The 20,396-nt window shown below is 35.2% G+C and overlaps 2 protein-coding genes across 2 annotated transcripts; both read right to left on the bottom strand.

The window, feature by feature from the left end:
- Positions 1 to 1,353: 1,353 nt before the first annotated feature.
- Positions 1,354 to 3,600, bottom strand: LOC149739291 (uncharacterized). The gene is made up of 2 exons (XM_089874034.1): positions 2,832 to 3,600; positions 1,354 to 2,171 (listed from the first exon to the last, which is right to left on the bottom strand). Exons 1-2 carry the CDS (start codon positions 2,848 to 2,850, stop codon positions 1,681 to 1,683), a joined length of 510 nt encoding a protein of 169 aa, XP_089730160.1. The 5' UTR covers positions 2,851 to 3,600; the 3' UTR covers positions 1,354 to 1,680.
- A 5,943-nt stretch (positions 3,601 to 9,543) lies between these two features.
- Positions 9,544 to 19,557, bottom strand: LOC149739290 (phosphatidylinositol 5-phosphate 4-kinase type-2 alpha-like). The gene is made up of 10 exons (XM_089874039.1): positions 19,313 to 19,557; positions 19,028 to 19,125; positions 18,176 to 18,272; positions 17,701 to 17,853; positions 13,435 to 13,581; positions 12,352 to 12,504; positions 11,929 to 12,079; positions 10,827 to 10,949; positions 10,291 to 10,394; positions 9,544 to 9,845 (listed from the first exon to the last, which is right to left on the bottom strand). The coding sequence occupies exons 1-10, from the start codon at positions 19,457 to 19,459 to the stop codon at positions 9,570 to 9,572; spliced, it is 1,449 nt and encodes a 482-aa protein (XP_089730165.1). The 5' UTR covers positions 19,460 to 19,557; the 3' UTR covers positions 9,544 to 9,569.
- Between the last annotated feature and the right edge of the window lie 839 nt (positions 19,558 to 20,396).

Below are 20,396 nucleotides of genomic sequence, written 5' to 3'. Positions count from 1 at the left end.
GTTTTTTTTTTAAATCCGGTCTTCGTTGCGTACAGGTTAAAAAACAAAAACAAATTTATGTTACGTTATATAAGAATAGTAGGATAATTTGTAAACGTATCGAACGCAAGATAAAAATATTTCAACCATCTCAAGTTCTCAATACAAGACTGCGCTGCGTTTATAGGCAATACTGGCTGATTGACAGTCCATGGAAAATTGCAATTCGACGCATTGCAAATTGATTTTAAGCTGGCGCTTTTACCTTCCACGGTTTGCAGTACAGTTATACGAACGACCTTAAATTGTAATTTTCAATAGTAGCCCTTTTTTGCATAGTCTTTTAAAAATATTAGATTTTGGCAATGATTTGTTCGGATTAAAACACGTCTATTTTAACCAGAATAAATAATAAAGCTTATCGCATTTGAAACGGATAATATTTCACAAGTGAACGCGAATTGCGACTGTTAAGAAGGAATTGAAGATGACAAGATCGTTAATTATTTATTTCAAGTATTCTTAATGGAATCGGGCTGTATTTCGTTCGTGCATATACAGCAGCGACAACGAGACTCGAACCCGCAAACTTTTAGTCACGGAAAACATACAACTCAGCTGCTAAAGATAATTAAGTAATAAATTTAAACTTTTAAAAAAAAACGAAAATTCGTAACAAAAGTTTTTTTTCAACAAAATCTAAAACCGTAAATGTAATGCACCAAACGTATGCAAGAAATAACGTTCGCATTTTCAAATTATGATGATATTCGCCTTGAACGATAATACCGTATTTAAACTTCCGTGTCGTTTACATTTAAGGCGCCAACACACTTAATTGAAAGCGTATACAGCGGTTGCGTTTTTGGCGTAAGAAGAATCTCCCGGTGGTAGAGCATCTGTGACGTTAAAGGCCATCTGATAAAAGGGGAAGCCGTTCGGGTTTTGAATTATTAAACGTTCTAAGCCGTTGCAAAAATGGACTATTTCTGGCTACAGAATCTTATATGTATGCAAAGTGTGGTGGTTCCGACCGAGTTCAAAAACCAAGATGGCTTCTAAACTGAAGCGTTTACCTCTCTAACGTAAACATTGCAACCTGTGCTAAACGTTTCCCTGCAGAGATAAAACTGATAAACCGAGATATAATACTGTGGGGTAAGATGGGATGCCTTTAGCAACTAAATCTCACATTCCTTAAGCCTGTTTAAACAATTAACAACGCTCTTTCAGAGTCTTGAGGATACAGTTATGTACTTCTGTAAATGATTTTGGTTTACTAAAAAATCGAACGATTAAAGAGATTAGGAAAGTGTCCCATCTTACCCCACCTCACTCTACAGTCTACACTGTATGAACGCAGAACCCGAAAAACTTCTTGTCACGTATTTAATAAATGCAAACATAAGTAACATGAGGGGAAGACTGAAAACTAAAAAAATAAATTGCGGGTTGTTGGACAGAATAACAACATGTGCTGTCTTGCAATGACTTATAGTACAACGTATACGAGGGTGGGGGAAGATGGGACACCTTTAGAAAATAGTATCCAAATATCCTGATCGTGTTTTAAAAAATTAACAACGGTCTATTGGAGTCGTGAGAATACGGTTTTATAATTATTTCTTTGTTTACTACTAAATGAACAAGAAAATGGAATAAAAAGGTGTACCATTTTCCCCCACCCTATACTATATAACTCTAATCCGGAAGAGTTGAATATAATTCGGCCGAGGTGGGAATCGGAGCGACGGAGGTTTCGTATTCAGTCATGGCGGCCTCGTTTTCAAACGTTAACGAATTATCAGGTTTTGGTAAAACCTGTGTGATCCGAGTCAAGTTAAGTCTTGTAGTGTCTTCAGTGTTTCCGTTCTCGTCATGCCGTTTTACAGGCATTGAGGTTAGCGGCATCTGAGCAACCATAATTGCGCTAAACATGCCGTTTTGAGTCTGAGGGCTTAGGTGTTTTGATGTAGGGTACATAGGAGCTGCATGTAGTTGCTTTATGGAGGTATTTTTCTTCTTTCTACGTTCGTAGCAATACGTGCACAGATTGGCTGTACCAATAGAAATCGCCATTGCGAGCCCGGCGAGTAAAAAGAAAAGCAGGATCTGGTTGATCGTGGTGTCTTCAATGGTTGTGTAGATTGTAGTAGTGACTGTGGTAGCGTTTGTTGTAACCTCGTACTGCGCTGTTTACGAAAAAGTCTTAATTTCTTTGGTTTAGGATCTGAAGCTACGAAAACGTAACAGACAAAAACCAAGTTCCGAAAATTGTTTAATAAAAGAGATATTTCGCCTAAATGTCAACGTCAGTCTCTTATTCAAATAAAACCTTTGATTCACGGATTTCTTTTACAGTTTTTTCTTTTACTTTAAAAAAATCTATAATGTGAAATCAAAATTAGGTACAAACAGTTAAAGGTTACACAGATCAAATGTTAATAGATACAACATCACCATACAGGTATATTATTCTGTTACGTCTGCTACCAGGCATAATGAAAATGTTCTTTTGTCAGCTTATGGTATAAAAACATGTTGTCTTATTGGATGGCAGACGGAACGTCGGAAATACACTACGTTTTTCATATCAGATATCATGCAAATTCACACCACACATGTATACTAAGGTGGGGTAAGATGGTCCATGTTTTCAATCTCTTTTATTGTCGCATTTCGTTGTAATCAAAAATATTTACAGAATTATAAAACCGTATCCCTAGGACTCTAAAACAGCGTTGTTAATTGTTCAAAACACGATCAGGAAATATGGGATTCGGTGCTAACAAGTGTCCCATCTTACCCCCCGGTAATACATATTATATATTCACACCACAAGTTATACTTGCCTGCAGCTGTAGTTTCCATTTCTTACACTTTGTATCCTACATGTCAGATGCTGCAACGTATATCCATGGATAGCTTATAGGTTTACAATGTAGATTAGAAGATACACACGTTACTAAATCTCCTTAGATATTTTACACAACAGTCACAATATAAAACGTCTATATACCATAAAAAAAACTTTTACTGCAATAACATTTAAAGGCGTCCTGTAAGCTAGGTGATCAAACCAAATCAAACCTGCATTCACCATTACTACCACTTTCGTATACCTACAATAAAAACAAACTATCGTGGTCAAAGGCTTTCTGAAACTGTAATAGTAACAATCCAAATTAAATAGCGACCAACTTTTTGGTTTCGACTTAAATCAAAATGTGAATGGTACGACCAGAACAACTACAATACTAACAAGCCTATACCAACAATAGCAGTCGTTTATCATTGTTCTGTCACAACTCGTGTTACAACGAATAAAAGGTCCCCAAACGACATCAAATCAATCAATGTCAGTTACTACAATATAACTACAATGTAGTTGATTGCACCATAAATAATTGCCTTCTTCCCAAGCTGTGTGAATAATTAGTTTCTTTCATATTCTAACTGGTATCAAATAGCCTATAGGTCACTTTGAACATCCATACGCGGTTTCTAAAAGAGAAAGCAATAAAGTGACTTCAGATTCGGTTGAATCACCTGACGTTACAATCACCGACGCACAAACTATAGCTTTAATTAAATAAATGTTGAAACCTTTTATGCGACACCGACTTTAATTCTTTACAATTCTATTCTATATGGGTGAGGTTCTACAGCGAGGCATGCCACGAGACCTAGGATTTAGACCAGAGTTGGCCCATTACCCCAACATTGTATATGCACATTCTATTCTATATGGGTGAGATCCTAGAGTGAGGCATGCCACGAGACCTAGGATTTAGACCAGAGTTGGCCCATTACCCCAACATTGTATATGCACATTCTATTCTATATGGGTGAGATCCTAGAGTGAGGCACGCCACGAGACCTAGGATTTAGACCAGAGTTGGCCCATTACCCCAACATTGTATATGCACATTATATTCTATATGGGTGAGGTCCTACAGTGTAGCACGCCATGGGACCTGGGATTTGGCCAGAGTTAGCAAATTACCCCAATGTACAATATTATACACGATATATATAATAGTTCTACTCATGCTAAAATTAATAACTCGAATCGACGCAATATTAAATCCCAAGTATGCAGATACATCTACCATTTTAAAAACTCCACAACTCAAAGGCTAAGCACTATACATGAAACATCTGTACTTGTATATATTGTTACCCGAAACAGTGGGTCACGGGGTATAGAATATACGAAGCGACCTCTGGTTCGTTACCTAAAAGATTCGTCCGATTGTTTGTAAAACAATAGCCTATTGTTCCTGACCAATCGCTGGACAGTACACCATTTATCCTATTGTTACGTCACGTACGATTGAAACGCAGTTCATAACGCTTTATTCCCTATGACGTCACAACAAGGCGGTCATCCTGTTACTGTTCTGAAATTCTTTAAACAAAAAGAAGTGGAGATTTATCCATAAGTTGGCAAATTATCTCAAATTTTATTGGAATCAACACTTTAGATGCAAATATTTAGCGAAATCTAGAAATCTTCACTGAACCTGCATGTGTATTCACCGGCGCATACAAGAACACAAATCTAACTGACCGAAGGTTTCGCCATAATTTGTTTTTTTTCACAAACTTGCGCTAAAATACACACTTTGTTTAGAACTTTTGATGTACTATTCGTTAGCGAAATCTGAAAAGTTTTACTCTGCCTGTATTTAACGGTATATACCAAAACAAATTTAAGGAACCGAAAATGTAGCCATAACTTTCCTATTTCCCCAAACTACGCTGAAATAAACACTTCGGGTTTATAGTTACGAATAATTAGCGAAATTTAAAAAGCTTTATTAAACCTGTGTGCTTAGGCTTACCGTAATATGAGAACAAAGGTACACCTGTACAATATAGCGAGTATAGTCGCCGCATTTAAAAGCTTGTATAAATATTGATAAGCATTCAGTTCTACCCATGCTAACCCATACACCGCGGCATCACACTAAAGATCTAACACGTTCCTACAATGTGCACAATTGCTATACTCACATGGCCTCAATTGAACGACGCTATCAATGTAAGACTGTACGACGCCACTCAGAGCCAATGAAACACGATCCTGGAGCTCGTTTACAAAAATTATTTCTTTTACAGTTTCAATTGCTGGATCATAAAATTGAATCCTGCGTCAACCTAGTCCGTCACTGTTATGTGCTAACTGCAGAAATGGACGACTAATCCTATACCGCTATATTGTAGGTCATTGGAGCGGCGCAAGGTGCTGATAGGCATATCATTAGACACTCTTAACACCTCGCGCGTAAAGAAATACCGAACAGCAATTAACAAGACACGTTGTCGGTTCCTTGCGCTCTGCAGGCGAAAGACGTCTTTTTCTACCAAGCGACAAAACGGGCATAAGATAGGTCGGGAAAGCACACATATTTTTAAACGACTAAATAATTGTCCACAAGCCTATGCTTGCAATTAAGAATTCGAATAATATATTTTTTGATTTTTGTACTGAATACTTATTGATAAATATTTTGGGGGAAGATGGTTCATGTTTTCACTGTCCCCTCTTATTTGATAGTAAACTGAGAATGTTTACAGAATTATAAACATATAGCCCCATGCGTTTTTAAATATTGTTCAAAACACAATCACGGAATGTGGGATATCAGGTGTTGTACCATCTTACCCCACTATATAATAACTTACTTTGTAATAATATATTGGCTCGAATTTTGTTGCTAGAATTATTCAAACTATTAAAGATTGAAACAAATTGATACGAAAAGGTTTGTGATCAAATGAAAACGTCTTAGTGGGCTCTAATTTGAATACGACTTGTCTATACTAACTTAGTTTATTAAACTTATAATAACTTTTATATCTGTCTCTTCGATTACGGTAGCGAAGTTTTAGAAATATTGTAAACGAAAAAACTGAATATAGCGATAAAAACAGTTGTTAAAACACGTTTACAGTTAAAGACCTATTTACATTTAATTGGAAGAAGAAGCGTGGAGGTCGCTACATCAAAACCTACAGAACCTCAATTATAATCTTAGCTGTTTTATAGCATTTCTTGCTGCAGGCCAGGTATAGTAGCAATGTAATCTGTTTTGATCATGCGATAGTGCACTCATATGACACTAACATAATCTATATAATAGGGTGGGGGAAGATGGGGACAATTTTTCATTCTATTTTCTTGTCACATTTATTAGTAAACAAAGAAAATTCAAAGAATTATAAAACGACTCCCATGACCGTTGTTAATTGTTTAAAACATCATCAGGATATTTGGTTATTATGTGCTTAAGGTGTTCCGTCTCCCCAACTCTACTATATATATAGGGAAAATACTTCATGGCAATTTTTTAATTTCTCAGCGGCCTATTTATAAAGCAGGTAAGAGACGTTTGTAATTTAGTTTTAAATATTCGTGTTTAATTATTTAACCTGAGAACCACGTGTCATACTGTATTGTATTATTTGCATTATTTCTATTAATATAACGAACGTAATGTAAAAATAATGTAATAGGGTGGGGGAAACGGGACACTTTTAGCACATAACATCCAAATATCCAGTTTTAAACAATTAACAACGGTCTATGGAAGTCGTTAGGATACGGTTTTATAATTCTTTGAATGTTCCTTGTTAACTACTAAATGGGACATGAAAATAACCAATAGGGACCGCTGTGTTAAATCTATGCCGATATTTTGTGGGTGATTGTTTTTGGAGTTTGTATGACTGACAATTTAATAATCCTAGGAAACATACGCTTACAATGGTAGCAGCGACCAGCCTCGAACACTGCAGGTGTTTGGTTTATGTCTAAATTTGGGTGAAATTTCACTAAAAAAAAACGTATTAGTACAGTTAAAGGATCATAAATTGCAATTTTTTTGCAGTTAATTTTATATATTTATAAATTTGGGATTGTTTTATATTGGATGATGAGGGTATATAAGACAAACACTTGAAATAAATACCTGCCATAACGATATGTATTGGCATCATATAATTCTGATGTTGTTGTCAGGTTCAAAACCGTCGGGCTAAACGACCAATACAAATAAACAACACTGCATTAGCTTTCGGCTACAACCAATGCATTATAACGTCGAAACTTTAACAATATATAACATCTACAAAATAATATACATGGTAACTCGTAAACTGGCACGAGTTGTATGAACAGAACACCTGTGTTTTAACGACTGCCGTTGCCCCGCCACGCGAGGATAAATAAGTTACATACGTGGTAACTGGTAAGCGGGCACGAGGTGTACGAAACAGAACACCTGTGTTATAACGACTGTCGTTTTCCGGCCACGCGAGGGTATAAAGTAAGTTACATTCATCCATAATCCTTCTGCTTGGGTATTTACAGCGACCACAAATGATCCGTCGTATTTTTGACATATAGTAGGGTGGGGGAAGATGGGACACCTTTAGCACATAATATCCGAATATACTAACCGTGTTTTAAACAATTAACAACGGTCTATGAAAGTCATGGAAAAACGGTTTTATAATTTTTTGAATGTTCTTTGTTTACTACCAAATGGGACGATAAAATAGAATAAAAATGTGTCCCATCTTTCCCCACCCTACTATAATACAATCCTGTTATTATGGGGCTATATATAGCGATTCAAATGCACCGTTGAAATGTACGAATAAAGTTGTTTATTTATGTTAATTAATGAGAAGCTATATGTTGTTAACATAATGCCGTGGGCATGTATACACACAGTGACCGTATAAATAAGGGGGTTCACCATAACGAGTCAGAAACAGGGATGACAAAAAAAAACGGAGAAAAATTCGGGTCTGATTTTTGACAAGAGCAGATGTATGCAGGCAAACTGCAGGTGTTTGGTTTGGGTCTAAATTTGGGTGAAATTTCACCAAAAAAACGTATTAGTACAGTTAAAGGATCATAAATTGCAATTTTTTTGCAGTTAATTTTATATATTTATAAAGTTTGGGATTGCTTTATAATGGATGATACAAAAAATATTTGTGGTGAACATTTTACGCGCATTTTACACGAAAGCGTATAATAGGCGCGGCCACAACGTTCATAAATCATATCTTAGTGGGTACAAATATATATATTTATATAATTTAAATGTGCCATATCATTAAGCGGTAAACGGGCGGTAAAAGCAACAAACGCAACCTCAGGACTGGTAAGCAGGGAACAGGTACGGTAAGCAGGGAACCTCAGTAACAGGTACGGTAGAAATACAAGGGCAGCAAGATGGCCGCCATGGTACGGGTATTTACGAACATGTGGTACTGTGGGGTAAGATGGGATACAGTTAGCACATAATATCCCATATTTTACTGTGGGGAAAGATGGGAAAGCATTAGCACCTAAAATCCATATTTCTTGAACGTGTTTTAAACAATCAACAACGCTCTTTTAAAGTCGCGGGAATATATGGTTATATAATAATAATGTCTCCTCCTTATATAATAATAATGCCAAATAATGTCTCCTCCTACCCCAACCCCAAATAATGTCCCATCTTACCCCACTATGTGCGTCCCACCTTGCCCCACCTTACGATGACATACGCGACAATAATACCAACACATACACACAGCGAGTATGACGTATGAATGCGAATATATCAACCGTGGAAACGCGTAGGGGGGGTCGTCATCATGTCACAACCCCTTCCGATTACGTCACAGGCCTTTGTGATTACGTCACAGACCTATGTGATTACGTCACAGACCTATGTGATTACGTCACAGACCTATGTGATTACGTCACAAATCTTTGTGATTACGTCACAAACCTATGTGATTACGTCACAGACCTATGTGATTACGTCACGGATCCTTGTGATTACGTCACAGACTCCCATTGTGGTTAATAAAGGTAAAACAGACGACAAGTGATTCTACTAACTTACTGGTAAGAAACATCGAATCAAAACCATGACGTATATGATTCATCGGTTACAATATAAATAATAGGGTCGGGGAAGACGGGACACCTTTAGCACACAATATCCAAATATCCTGATCGTGTTTTAAACAATTAACAACGGTTTTTGGGAGTCGTAAGGTTTTATAATTCTTTGAATGTTTTTTTTGGGACGAGAAAAAGGATGAAAGGTGTCCCATATTCCCCACCCTACTATATGTGGTGCACTGATTCCCGTATAGCAGTGGTAACTGGGCTTTACTGCATAAGTGAGGACCAGCAGCGGCGTGGTTGGAACTTAACCGAACTTTGCAGCACACGAATATAATGAGAAGCGGGCAGGGGCTGGCATTAAGTTAAGTTGACGCGGACGTAGGGGTGACGATTCGGTCGCATATAAACTCGTAGAACCTACGGCTGTACTGTGCCGGCTGGATGCTCGAAAACTCAGCGCCCGCCTGGATAAGATGGATTGTTAGAAGCTGAGAGTTATACTGAAGTCAATGTTCTTTAACTTAAAATTTGTAAAAAACATTTTAGTACAAAATTTTTTTTTAATGATTTTTTTGGCAATATTTTTAGATAAAGTACTTCTGGTAAAAAAATCCAGGACAAAAAAAAATATAAAAAAAATTAGGAAAACATTTACCTTTGATGACTAATACCTATGTTTGCTAACTTTCTGACTGCATTCCTGTAAGAATGAACTGCTAGACCTTGTGACAGGCAACTGCATCGGCTTCATCATTCTGAGGTCTTCATTACTATAGCAAAACCTCATCATAAGTGATTTTCTCTTTACAGGACTGATAGCACTACCCACGGAGGGTCTGGGTACCCTACATGGATCTACACTGATGATATTTTGGTCAAGAAACTGCAACAGTCTATGCGCGAACACTCGGGGTGACTTGACTGAAAAATCCGCTCCAATCTATGAATTAAGTTTAACTTGAAAATAATTGAACATAAATGGCTTTTTCTGCTAAGTGTAACGACCACGCTTATTTTCTTCCAACTAAATGTTTTAACAACTGCTGTTTTGTTACTATATTCTGTCTTTTCGTTTAAAATATTTTTAAATCTTCGCTACTGTTATCAAAGAGACAAATAATGTTATTAATATAAAAAACAACTACTTATTACTTTAACCAAAAATGCTACAAGCTTACTGCTCTGTATACAACATGTGTGAGCCAACCTTATCTGTTATCTATTTGTTTAATGTTAAAAATAAAACCTTTCTATCTCATTCTCAACCACTGCCTGTTTTGTACTGACACTTTAATATATATTTATACCAGAGTTGCCCAAACACATATGCCCTATCTCACATTACCTATGCAATAATCAACTTGTAGGCAAAGCAATGTACTTACCCCATGCTTAGCAGTCTTAACAGCGTGTGCTGCTTTCTTTTTCGTGTCATAATGAGTTAAAATATCAATGAGACCCATGTAGTAGACAGCACTCTTCGGAGAATCTGTAAAAAGTCAAAGCATGAGGTATAAGATTGTAAGCATGCTAGTTGCATATATTCTACTATGTATTCGTAGGTGAAATCCTACAGTATTGTACGCTATAGGACATTAGATTAGGGCCTTGGTTGGCCCATTACCTATTTGTTGGACCAATGCCATTCGACCTAAAAGATACGCGCATGTTATGCTGTCAAATAAAACAACACTATATTAAAATAACTGCCCTTGTCAAGCAAGGATTAATAAGTCACATTCATTTATACAGCGTTATGTTCTCAAAAATAGCCTTCGTGAAAGTGACACGCTTGAAAATCTGGTGAGGTCTATAAGGTAGCACCCTGGGTGTTGGGGTAATGAGCAAATCCTGGCCTAAATTCCAGATCCCATGGCATGCGACGTTAAGGGACCTCACCCATACAGAATAGAAACCATACCTGGTGCGCTTTTTACGGCATAAAACGAATCCTGCGTCTCATCGTCTCCACTTGTTGAATCTTGCCGACAAGCTTCGGCAAGTATTCCACCCGGTGAGTCAGGAGGAGTGGCTGATACTAGGGCTGTTGGGTGTATTGACATGTTATATTTATAGTAGGACATGTTAAATGTATAGTAAGTTTTATCTATGGAGAACAAAGCTAAGTTGTTAAAGTCCACACTTTTTTGGATTAAAACGTTCAATGTGTCTCACTGGTACCTACTGTATCATTTTCCTTAAAAACATGAAAAATAACATAAAATTAAATAAATAACTGAGACAAGAAAAATAACTGTCTTGTATCCGCAACATCTCAGCAGGAACTGCCATACTCTGCAGTAACTGGGCCATGACAAACCAAAAGTGGCCCACAGTCATGATAAGTTCATGGGCCACAATGTGACCACATGTGAGTTATTTTAAACCAACAACTTCCCGGTTCAACAACAAAATACGGAAATATAAAATAAACTAGATTGATTGCAATGCAGTGAATAAGCTGTCAAGCCCATTGTAAACCTGATGAAACTCGTGCGGTAATTTTAACTTGGTTTTGTAAATTCAATAATTGCTTCTGTGAAGCATATTGTAAATCAAAGCCCTTTTGGCTTTTTATTTTGAACACCAATTGCCGACATTTTTACGTCTCATTTCTCTTAAACATTTTTGTTATAATGGCCGAGACAACTGTTAGACACAAAGTATAATCGCCCAAAAATCTTTGTTAATTTATTGATTAAACGATTGCTGTCAGACAAAGTATATACCAAAGAAAATTGTTCCAACACTGACAACACTTTGTCAGGTTGTCTGGGTCAAGAATACAAAGTATAAATCCTCTGTTTAGTATGTCATACACAAGTTATTTTCATTCGTTAAAAAACACTTCCGTTTTTCATTAAATCCCATTTTTAAAAATTACAAAAATTTAAAAAAAAAATTTTTTTTAAATAATTTATTTTGGGGGGGTTTAAAAGGTAGCAATATTATATATCAATGTAAATTGTGTTTAATTCTAACGAATTCAATTTCAGTTCATAACATATTTAAAAAGAACCCACCATTCTCGTCCTCGCATGGGCTTCCATCAGTATGACCATTGCCTTCTGGTTCCAACATACCATCGGAGTCGTCATTGTAACGATCAGGTCTTTCACAGTCGTGGATTCCAACCAATAAGCTGTAATCCATCAGCTTCAAGGAAGCGAGAAACTGCAAGAAAATATATTGACGTCATATTGACAAGATCTTAACTGGTACATGATAAATAAAGTTTGTTTTTATACAAGTTTAGTTTTTTTGGACACAGGAATAGGAAGGGGCAAAAAATGCACAGAATTGAGGGGGGGGGGTGGTAAAAATGCACAGGATTGGGGGGGGGGCAAAAAATGCACATGATTGGGGAGGGGCACCACACATACAAACTAGCTACAAAAGGAACTAAAACAATGGTAATTAACTAGAAATATTAGTTACATAATCACCTCAACATCACTTTTAAGCTTGGCAAGAAATTCTCCTCTGTCGTCGCTGTCTAGGTAGATTTTGACGTTGTCTTTGACGAAGTCGTTGTCTTTAAACGTGGGGAGAACTTTCTTCTTCTCCTTGTCGCTTGCCTCCCGCTGCACGGTCGAACCCTGATGTTGGTTGTTTAGAATTAAAAAAGACGTCAAAAAGCATTTTGTAACATCTGCATAATGTAAATAATTTTTCCTGAAACTATTTTCTTGTTTTTTTTTATAAATTTTTATGAAACCATTAAGTCTTCGGAAATATGTTTTTATAACAGATAAACCGCTTCATCATTTTTGTCAAAGAACATTCTGTTGCTTCTGATACCAATCTCGATTTATTCCATCAGTGGCGCAACCAGCGCGTTCAAAAGGGGGCTGTCATATTTAGGTCTAGTCCACGCTTATCTCTGAGGCGATAAAACACTCCCTTTATTGGTTGTGCTATTCCATGATAAAATCTTATCTAAAGGCAGACGAAAGATCGGAAACATACTACGTTTTTATATCAGATGAACCAGTAAAACTATTTAATATACATATATATTATATATATATACAAAATTACAGTATGTTTTGTATACCAGATCAACCGCTTAAAGATTATTTACGTCAGAAAACAAAAAGCATTTTCTCAAAAACTGCGCTAGCACCTGTCAAGAACACGTCACGAGTAATTAAGACGTCCACGTTTAATCAACTGACGCACGAGTGGCAGCTGGTTTAGAAGATACAAGAAATGTGAATCGCAAACAAAACTGGGATGGGTGGAAAATAATTTTTTTATAAGAAGAAAGAAGATTTTGTTGTATAATGCCAGATATTACAAGTTTGCCAATGACATTTTTTAAAAACTTAATGCAGCCATTGATAAAACTGGGTATTTTAAAATGATATTTGTACTTAAATAAATAAATGTGAATGAATAAGCGCGTTTTAACAACTGTTGTTTTGCTGTTGATTCCCTTCTCTTCTTCTTTAAATAACATGATCTTTGCTGTCGTTTTCTCAGAATTTACTACAAAGTTATTATTATTATTATAATAAAGTACGAACCTTTAAATCATATTTCTTGTGAGCTCTGAACTGGCAGCTGAATACATTCCTCATCACTATCATGTAATGTTCAGCGTTGTTTAAAGTAAGTCTGTACATTCCAAGGTATTGGGGAAGCAGGGTCTTGCTATTGTGTTCGACAATGTACTGGAAAGAACAATATTTATTAATTTAAGGTTATTAGGTAAATGTTAACATTGTCAGTTTGATGAAATGCAAGCAACAAGATTTCCAGTCATAGGCTATTATATATATGTTGTGACCTCTGGTCGTTTATTCACATAGAAAAAAGGGTTAGGGCACAAAACCGATCTTAAAATGTAGTATTAACGTCACGGTGTAATATGTAATGAATTAAAAACAAAACCTTCGGCAATGTCATTCGGTAACGTAACATGTGACTCACAATATACCGCATGGTGGCGCTATAACAAATAAAGTAGATTGGGGACCAAACGTAATATCATAATATATATGATGTTTTTTATAATAAGCAAATACAAAGAAATTAGACAAAGAAATTCAATAGTAAAAGATGGATAAATCAATTGAATAGTTTATTAGTTTGTATATAGTAACTGTTTGTCGGTTCCACTACATCCGCACAATTGAATAGTGAAGCAATATTAAGAACTATGGTTATGGCCTATATAGTAAACCAATCACAGAGTTTTATAAAAACAGTGGCAAATTACTAATTAAGTTTTAAATTGATGTGAACTTGTATGTTAAAGCTGTGAGTTCACACAAGACACTGCTGGCCTTATGAAATTATGAACAAGTACAAACAAACAGTTGATCTGCATATTATGCTATTACACCGTGACTGGTTATCTAGTAGGGTGGGGGAAGATGGGACACCTTTTTATTCTATTTTATTGTCCCATTTGCTAGTAAACAAGAACATTCGAAGAACTATAAGACCGTAACCTCACGGCTCCCATGGACCGTTGTAAATTGATTTAAACACGATCAGGATAACTGGATATTATGTGCTTAAGGTGTCCCATCTTACCCCACCCTACTATATATACAAGAAAGTTCCATCAAAGTAAAACTAACCAGTTGTCTTGTATACAAAGTGTTCAAAGTAAAGCACACCAATACCAGTTACTCATAACATAAAAGTGATGAGAAAAGTCATATTACAAATAGTCACAAGGTTAGGAAACGACCAAGTAAGCAAATTGGCCACAAACTTTGCAAAGCAATAAAAAAAAAACTGTGCTGCGTGGCTCAAAACAAGCGAGTCATCCAATAAAACAACTACATTCGATTTAAATGCAAATACAACTTCAATGGAAGTTGGCTTTATTGGTAATGTAACTATAACAGGAACTGCACATAATCTATAGGAAGTACATTGTACACTTAATAACAATAGCTTTTGCAAGCTTTTTGATCATTAAAACCTTTCAGTTGGTTTTCAGTCACTAAAGGCTTGGTAAAGATTTTCAGTTCAGTGTAATGGAAGTTTTATCTCATGAATCTTTCATTGTTTGCTATCAATTATTCACTCGCCTTAGGGAACTTAGAATAATTACCATAAACATTATCAAGGAACTGCTACATTACTTTGCATAGGATGAAAACAGGAATATACAAAGCAGAATCAAGCCAGCAACCAACCACCCACATCGCATGGACCAACCAAAGAGCAATTAATCAGCTTTGTCGAAGATATAAATAACCACTGCCCACTTTGCAGTAAATTGAATTCTTTTTTTAACTGCATGTTTGTGAGACCAATTACAGCGTGAGATGTGACGGCATTTCATGTTTTCATGCATAATGTATCAACCAGCCATGTTTCTGTAGCAATCTTGTGCAATCTAATCATTATGAAATTAAAGATTGCTGCCGCAATATTAAACTGTCCAACAGTAATAAGTATTGTTGACAATGAGAATCAAAGGAGGAAACAGAACTCATTACACTAATGTTGTTTAACAGGATAATAAAATGTAACTGAACACACTTAAATATAAGATAAATTGCCGTAGGCACAAAGTTTACACCAAAACAGAATAAAAATAAATAATTATAGGAACATGGCATAAAAGGATATACAACTGAAAAGGACACTAAAAAGTTGAAAAAAACACTTTTATATTTACAGAGTTTCTGCATTTCAAGTAATATATTGGAAAATGCAATAAATACACCTTGTTCTGTTCTTTTATTAATGTGTTATACTAGTGGGGCAAGCCAGAGGATCTGGAATTTAGGTCACAGTTTGCCTTCCTATGGTGAACTACTAATAATTAAAATATGAAAAAAGTTCAGAGTTTAAAAAACATAAAATTTCTTAAACAAAAAACATCACTATGAATGTAATGTAACTTACTTTATCCTCGCGTGGCCGGAAAACGACAGTCGTTATCACACGGGTTTAACACCTCGTGCCAGCTTACGAGTTACCATGTATGTTACTTCGTGGGTAATTATTTTTTTTTGTTTTTTTTTCTTTTTTTATGTATGGCTGATAATTTAGACAACCCATTAGTGACCACTGGGTTGGAGCAATTGCCGTTAAGTGTCTTGCCCAAGGACACATACGCCCACAATGGTAGCAGCGTCGAGCCTTGTCGAACCCATTACCTCTGGGTTACAGGCAGGCGCGCTAACCACTACACCACGGCGCCGGACACTATATTTAATTCACAATCTTATACATACAACCAATAACTGAAACCATTTTAGAACGGCTTGACCAAGAAAAGATAAGGTGTCAACTGTCAACAAATCAATAATATATTGACAACAGACTGATGAACTATTTCACTCAAAAAGGTCAAAATTAAGAGCACAGATTAAAGCGTTAGCATTTAATTTGAACCAAACTTGAGATACGAAACTACTATTCTGTGAGAGTTTTCCAATGTTTAAATGCATTGTTTTATAATAGTATTAGTTGACATCCATACTACTAAGGATATGTGGCTGAAAACGTAACCGACAAAAATCAAGTTCAACCAGTTGAGCGATAGTAATCGATCAACTCTATAAGCACCAAATCATGGCCAGATTCGCAAGATTTATTACAGACTTACAGTCATACTAATATGCAAAGCAACATTAACTCCCAATGTGTGGTTCAAAACAGATGTTGTTTATTTTGAAAACTTTATTATTATTAAAATACTGTCAAATATCAAGTATATATATTATTTTACTCTGAATATCATTCCTGTTGTTGCTACATTTGTAAATAAACAAAATCGTTCAAATACCCAACAAAACACAATCATTTCTAAATGATGCATTTTTCGCTACATTACACAGAGCAATTAAAACAAAAATCTACAGTCAGTTCAAGTTGGATATGTTTACCCTTAACCAGAAAGACAATGATGCAACTGTCATTATAAAGACAAACATAATAATCAATACTCATAAATATCAAACATCAATTCAGATGAGAAGAGAACCATTAATGATATTACACAATAACCCAATGAGATGGAAAATTATCTTGGTTCGATACCAACAATATATTGTTTATTACAACGCATAATTTAATATCATTTAAAGAGCCTAAACACACCCAAATGTACATCGCTGTAATAGATAGATGATAGCGCTAGAGATCGCTGTTTGAGGACGAATATCTACGCCTATACTGGACCAATTTTAATAAGCAAAGTATTTTGGGAATCAATAAAACAGTCGCTTTTTAAATTTACCACAAAACATGGTAACGTGGGGTGCGTTTACGCTCTTTAATAAAGGTTTAAAATCTATCTTTAAAATGTATAGCAGTTAAAAATGTAAAAAATAATAAAATATCTGCACAATACAAATGGTGAATTACCGGTTGCAAGTTAACATAAATAACAAACTATATATTTTTTATTGTAATGCACAATTTAACATCATACAACCAAGGTCTAAAAGCTATTTTCAAAATGTATTTTGTATTATGTGAGTGAGGTCTTTTTGTGGACCTTGCATTTAGGCCAGATTTGGCCAATTACCCCAACTACCAAAGCTATTAAGATAATATCATTACCATAATTTGTAATTATTGTATTGTATAAGCTAAAGGGTGTTGGAAAAGTCACTGTGCACTTACACATTTATTAACAGACATGTTTCAGAATAGAATCCAGGAGGTAAATATGAATGACAATTATAAATGATGTTGAAAGTGACCCCCTGTTAGCATCAAAACAGTACAAAACAGTTTTTATTTTGTTTCAAAACACCTTAATCGGGGAATTCAAAAAAAATCATCAAAACAGTTATTATAAGTTACATCCTTACCTGGTGGTACTTTGGTAGCAAGCCATGCATTTCTGCTATGTCTTCTCCATTGAGTGTTTTTATGACGTATTTATGATCGAATGAATGCAGGAAACGCGAACCTGATCGCCCTTTGTCATCCACTCGGAAAGGTTGGTTCACACATAGTGAGCTCTAAATCAAAAATTATTTTATAAATCTTTAAATTAACTCAATGTTGCATTTGTGAAAAAAGTTAGAAACGCGAATATTAATTTGTTCAATATCAATGGGTCACAATGTAATTTATATAAACAGTCCACGAGTCAAGCTTAATGACATTTCTTAATGTGTTTTTATTTATTTACAATACGATGAATTGTAAAAATTATGAAGCAAAAATGAAAATTACACCACAACTTTTTGTAACTAGAAGTAGGGGCAGACAAAATGTTTATTTCTAATTTCTGATCAAGACCAAGATACTTTTACCAAGAAGAAAAAGATCCATTCTTACCACATAATCCTTATCAGCGATTCCAAAACGTTCCCTTAGTCTTCTAAACACTAGTGGGCAGTATTCTTTCAACTTAAAGTGGCTTGGCAAATTTTCTCTTTGAAAAAGTAATTAAATATTTAATATTATAATATTAGGGACGATATACTATACCAGTAAATTAACACTGCACAACAGAAATATTTACTGAAGTTTATTTAATAATAAAACATTGAGTTTACATCTTGTGCTTTATGTATGCATACAAATACATGATATAGGCTATTATGTATATTATATATATAAATGTAAACATTTGAACCCAGAAACAACACTCTCAAATAGCTTGGTAGAAACATTTCTATTTGTTGATAAAGAATTGAGGAAAATTCTACACAGGTTATAGCAATATAAATTTCAAACAATTACATTTATTATATATATACATACATACATATAAAATGTGTTTATTAACAAAATAAAATAAAATTGTATTACATTAAAAAATGATGCAAATGCATTAAGTAATACGTATACGCATGTTGTAATTTATGGGCAGGAAATAAAATAATGAGTGATGCCACAGCGGTTTCAGTTTCTGATCATATTAGAACTACCTGACAATATGATATGATGCATAGGATACTGTATAATATTGTTATGAATAAATAAATGACACCTATTTACCCCCGTGTGACAGGGCAATGACAGTGTTTATAACACGGGTGTTCTGTTTCATGCACCTCGTGCCTGCTTACAAGTTACCACATATGTAACTTTGTTGGTGATTTTTTGGGGTTTTGATGTATGCTATACTCTGTTACCTTATGTATGCTATACATGGTTACCTTAGCAATCATAGTTGTCACTTACTTATTAAATATATGATTATCCACTTTCACTTTGGAATATGCTTTAAAATCATCGGGCATAAGCATGAGTGGCATCCTCATGCATGATAGCTCTTTAATCTGTAAGTACAGCAGTTGAAGATTAGGCTGTTGGAAAGTGTTTGGTAGTTAGGGTTAGTGGTTGGTGGTTAGCAGGTAACATAGAGGAAACATTCCTCCTTGGCACCGTTAAACTTAAACTGGATGATCAAAATGTAAACCTAGTTTTACTACAAAATTCCCTTTATAAATATTCAAAAATCCATACCGTATGATTGACACCCCACATAAACACGCTTATAAACGGCTCATTTGCCCGAAAGAGCTTCTGCTTCTGTTTTTGAAAATGTTTTTTCCTCGATTTCATTTTCATTTGCTTGATATCCTTGCTGGCAGTTGTGTTAGAAAGAGCCATGGTTAGATCCTTGGAGGTTAACAACTCAGTTGTATAGCAATGTTTTACTAACTACTTTGGCAGTGAACTAAAACAAAATGTAGTGATTATAGAGACGTACCACAGGTTTTAAAATATATCTGAACATGATAGTCCTGATAGATACCCATTAAATATTAAATATAAACTATGGTCTATGGAGACGCATACAATTCTGTCACAGCTCATGCTCATTCTCAATCTCATTTAAGCGACAGAACATACAAAGTATAATACAGAATAATGGTGAAAACAAGCATTTAAAAATACATTTTTATCATTACAATTTATATAGGTCGTATACCGATATATGCTAGCTTTTTAAAACCAAGTAGGCCTATATGGGCAAAAATCAATATCTTTTTGGCTGTTATTTATCAAAAACGCGCAGCGTTTACCGTCATCGGCAAGAATTTCTAAACGTTTCTGGTTCACGTTAGATAAACTAGACTTTTGTAACTAAAATGATCCGCGAAATATTTGTATAGTAACGCAGGGAATAGATTGACGAAGTCTAAAACTACGTACATCCATCACCGCAAACACTACTGACTAAAATGTTGAAGAACAGCTTTGGAAAAAAGGCGAATCAAACGTGGTCCCAAATTTAAATGGGGAACAAAAATGGTCGTTCTCACCAAAATAATATTAGGTTTACGCTATGATAGATCGTTTCGTATGTTAAACATAGCAAATTGACGTACAAGTACTTTTCTTCCTTCCTTGAATAAAATAAAGATAAACAGGGACGTACGGAAAGTTCAAAAACTTTATGATTCCTAACAAACTATAAAAAGGGGTGTACCGACTTAAAACGATACCAAACCTGGCAATTTAAAAAATCTATAAGCACCATGGCAATGCTATTAAAGACTTGGCGTTTACATGCAATACCTGTTTTAACTGATACCTTTTGCTT

Source organism: Ciona robusta, chromosome 3 (genome assembly GCF_009617815.1).
Source record: "Ciona robusta chromosome 3, ASM961781v2".
NCBI classification, from domain to species: Eukaryota; Metazoa; Chordata; class Ascidiacea; order Phlebobranchia; family Cionidae; genus Ciona; species Ciona robusta.
This window is presented reverse-complemented; position numbering and strand designations above follow the sequence as displayed.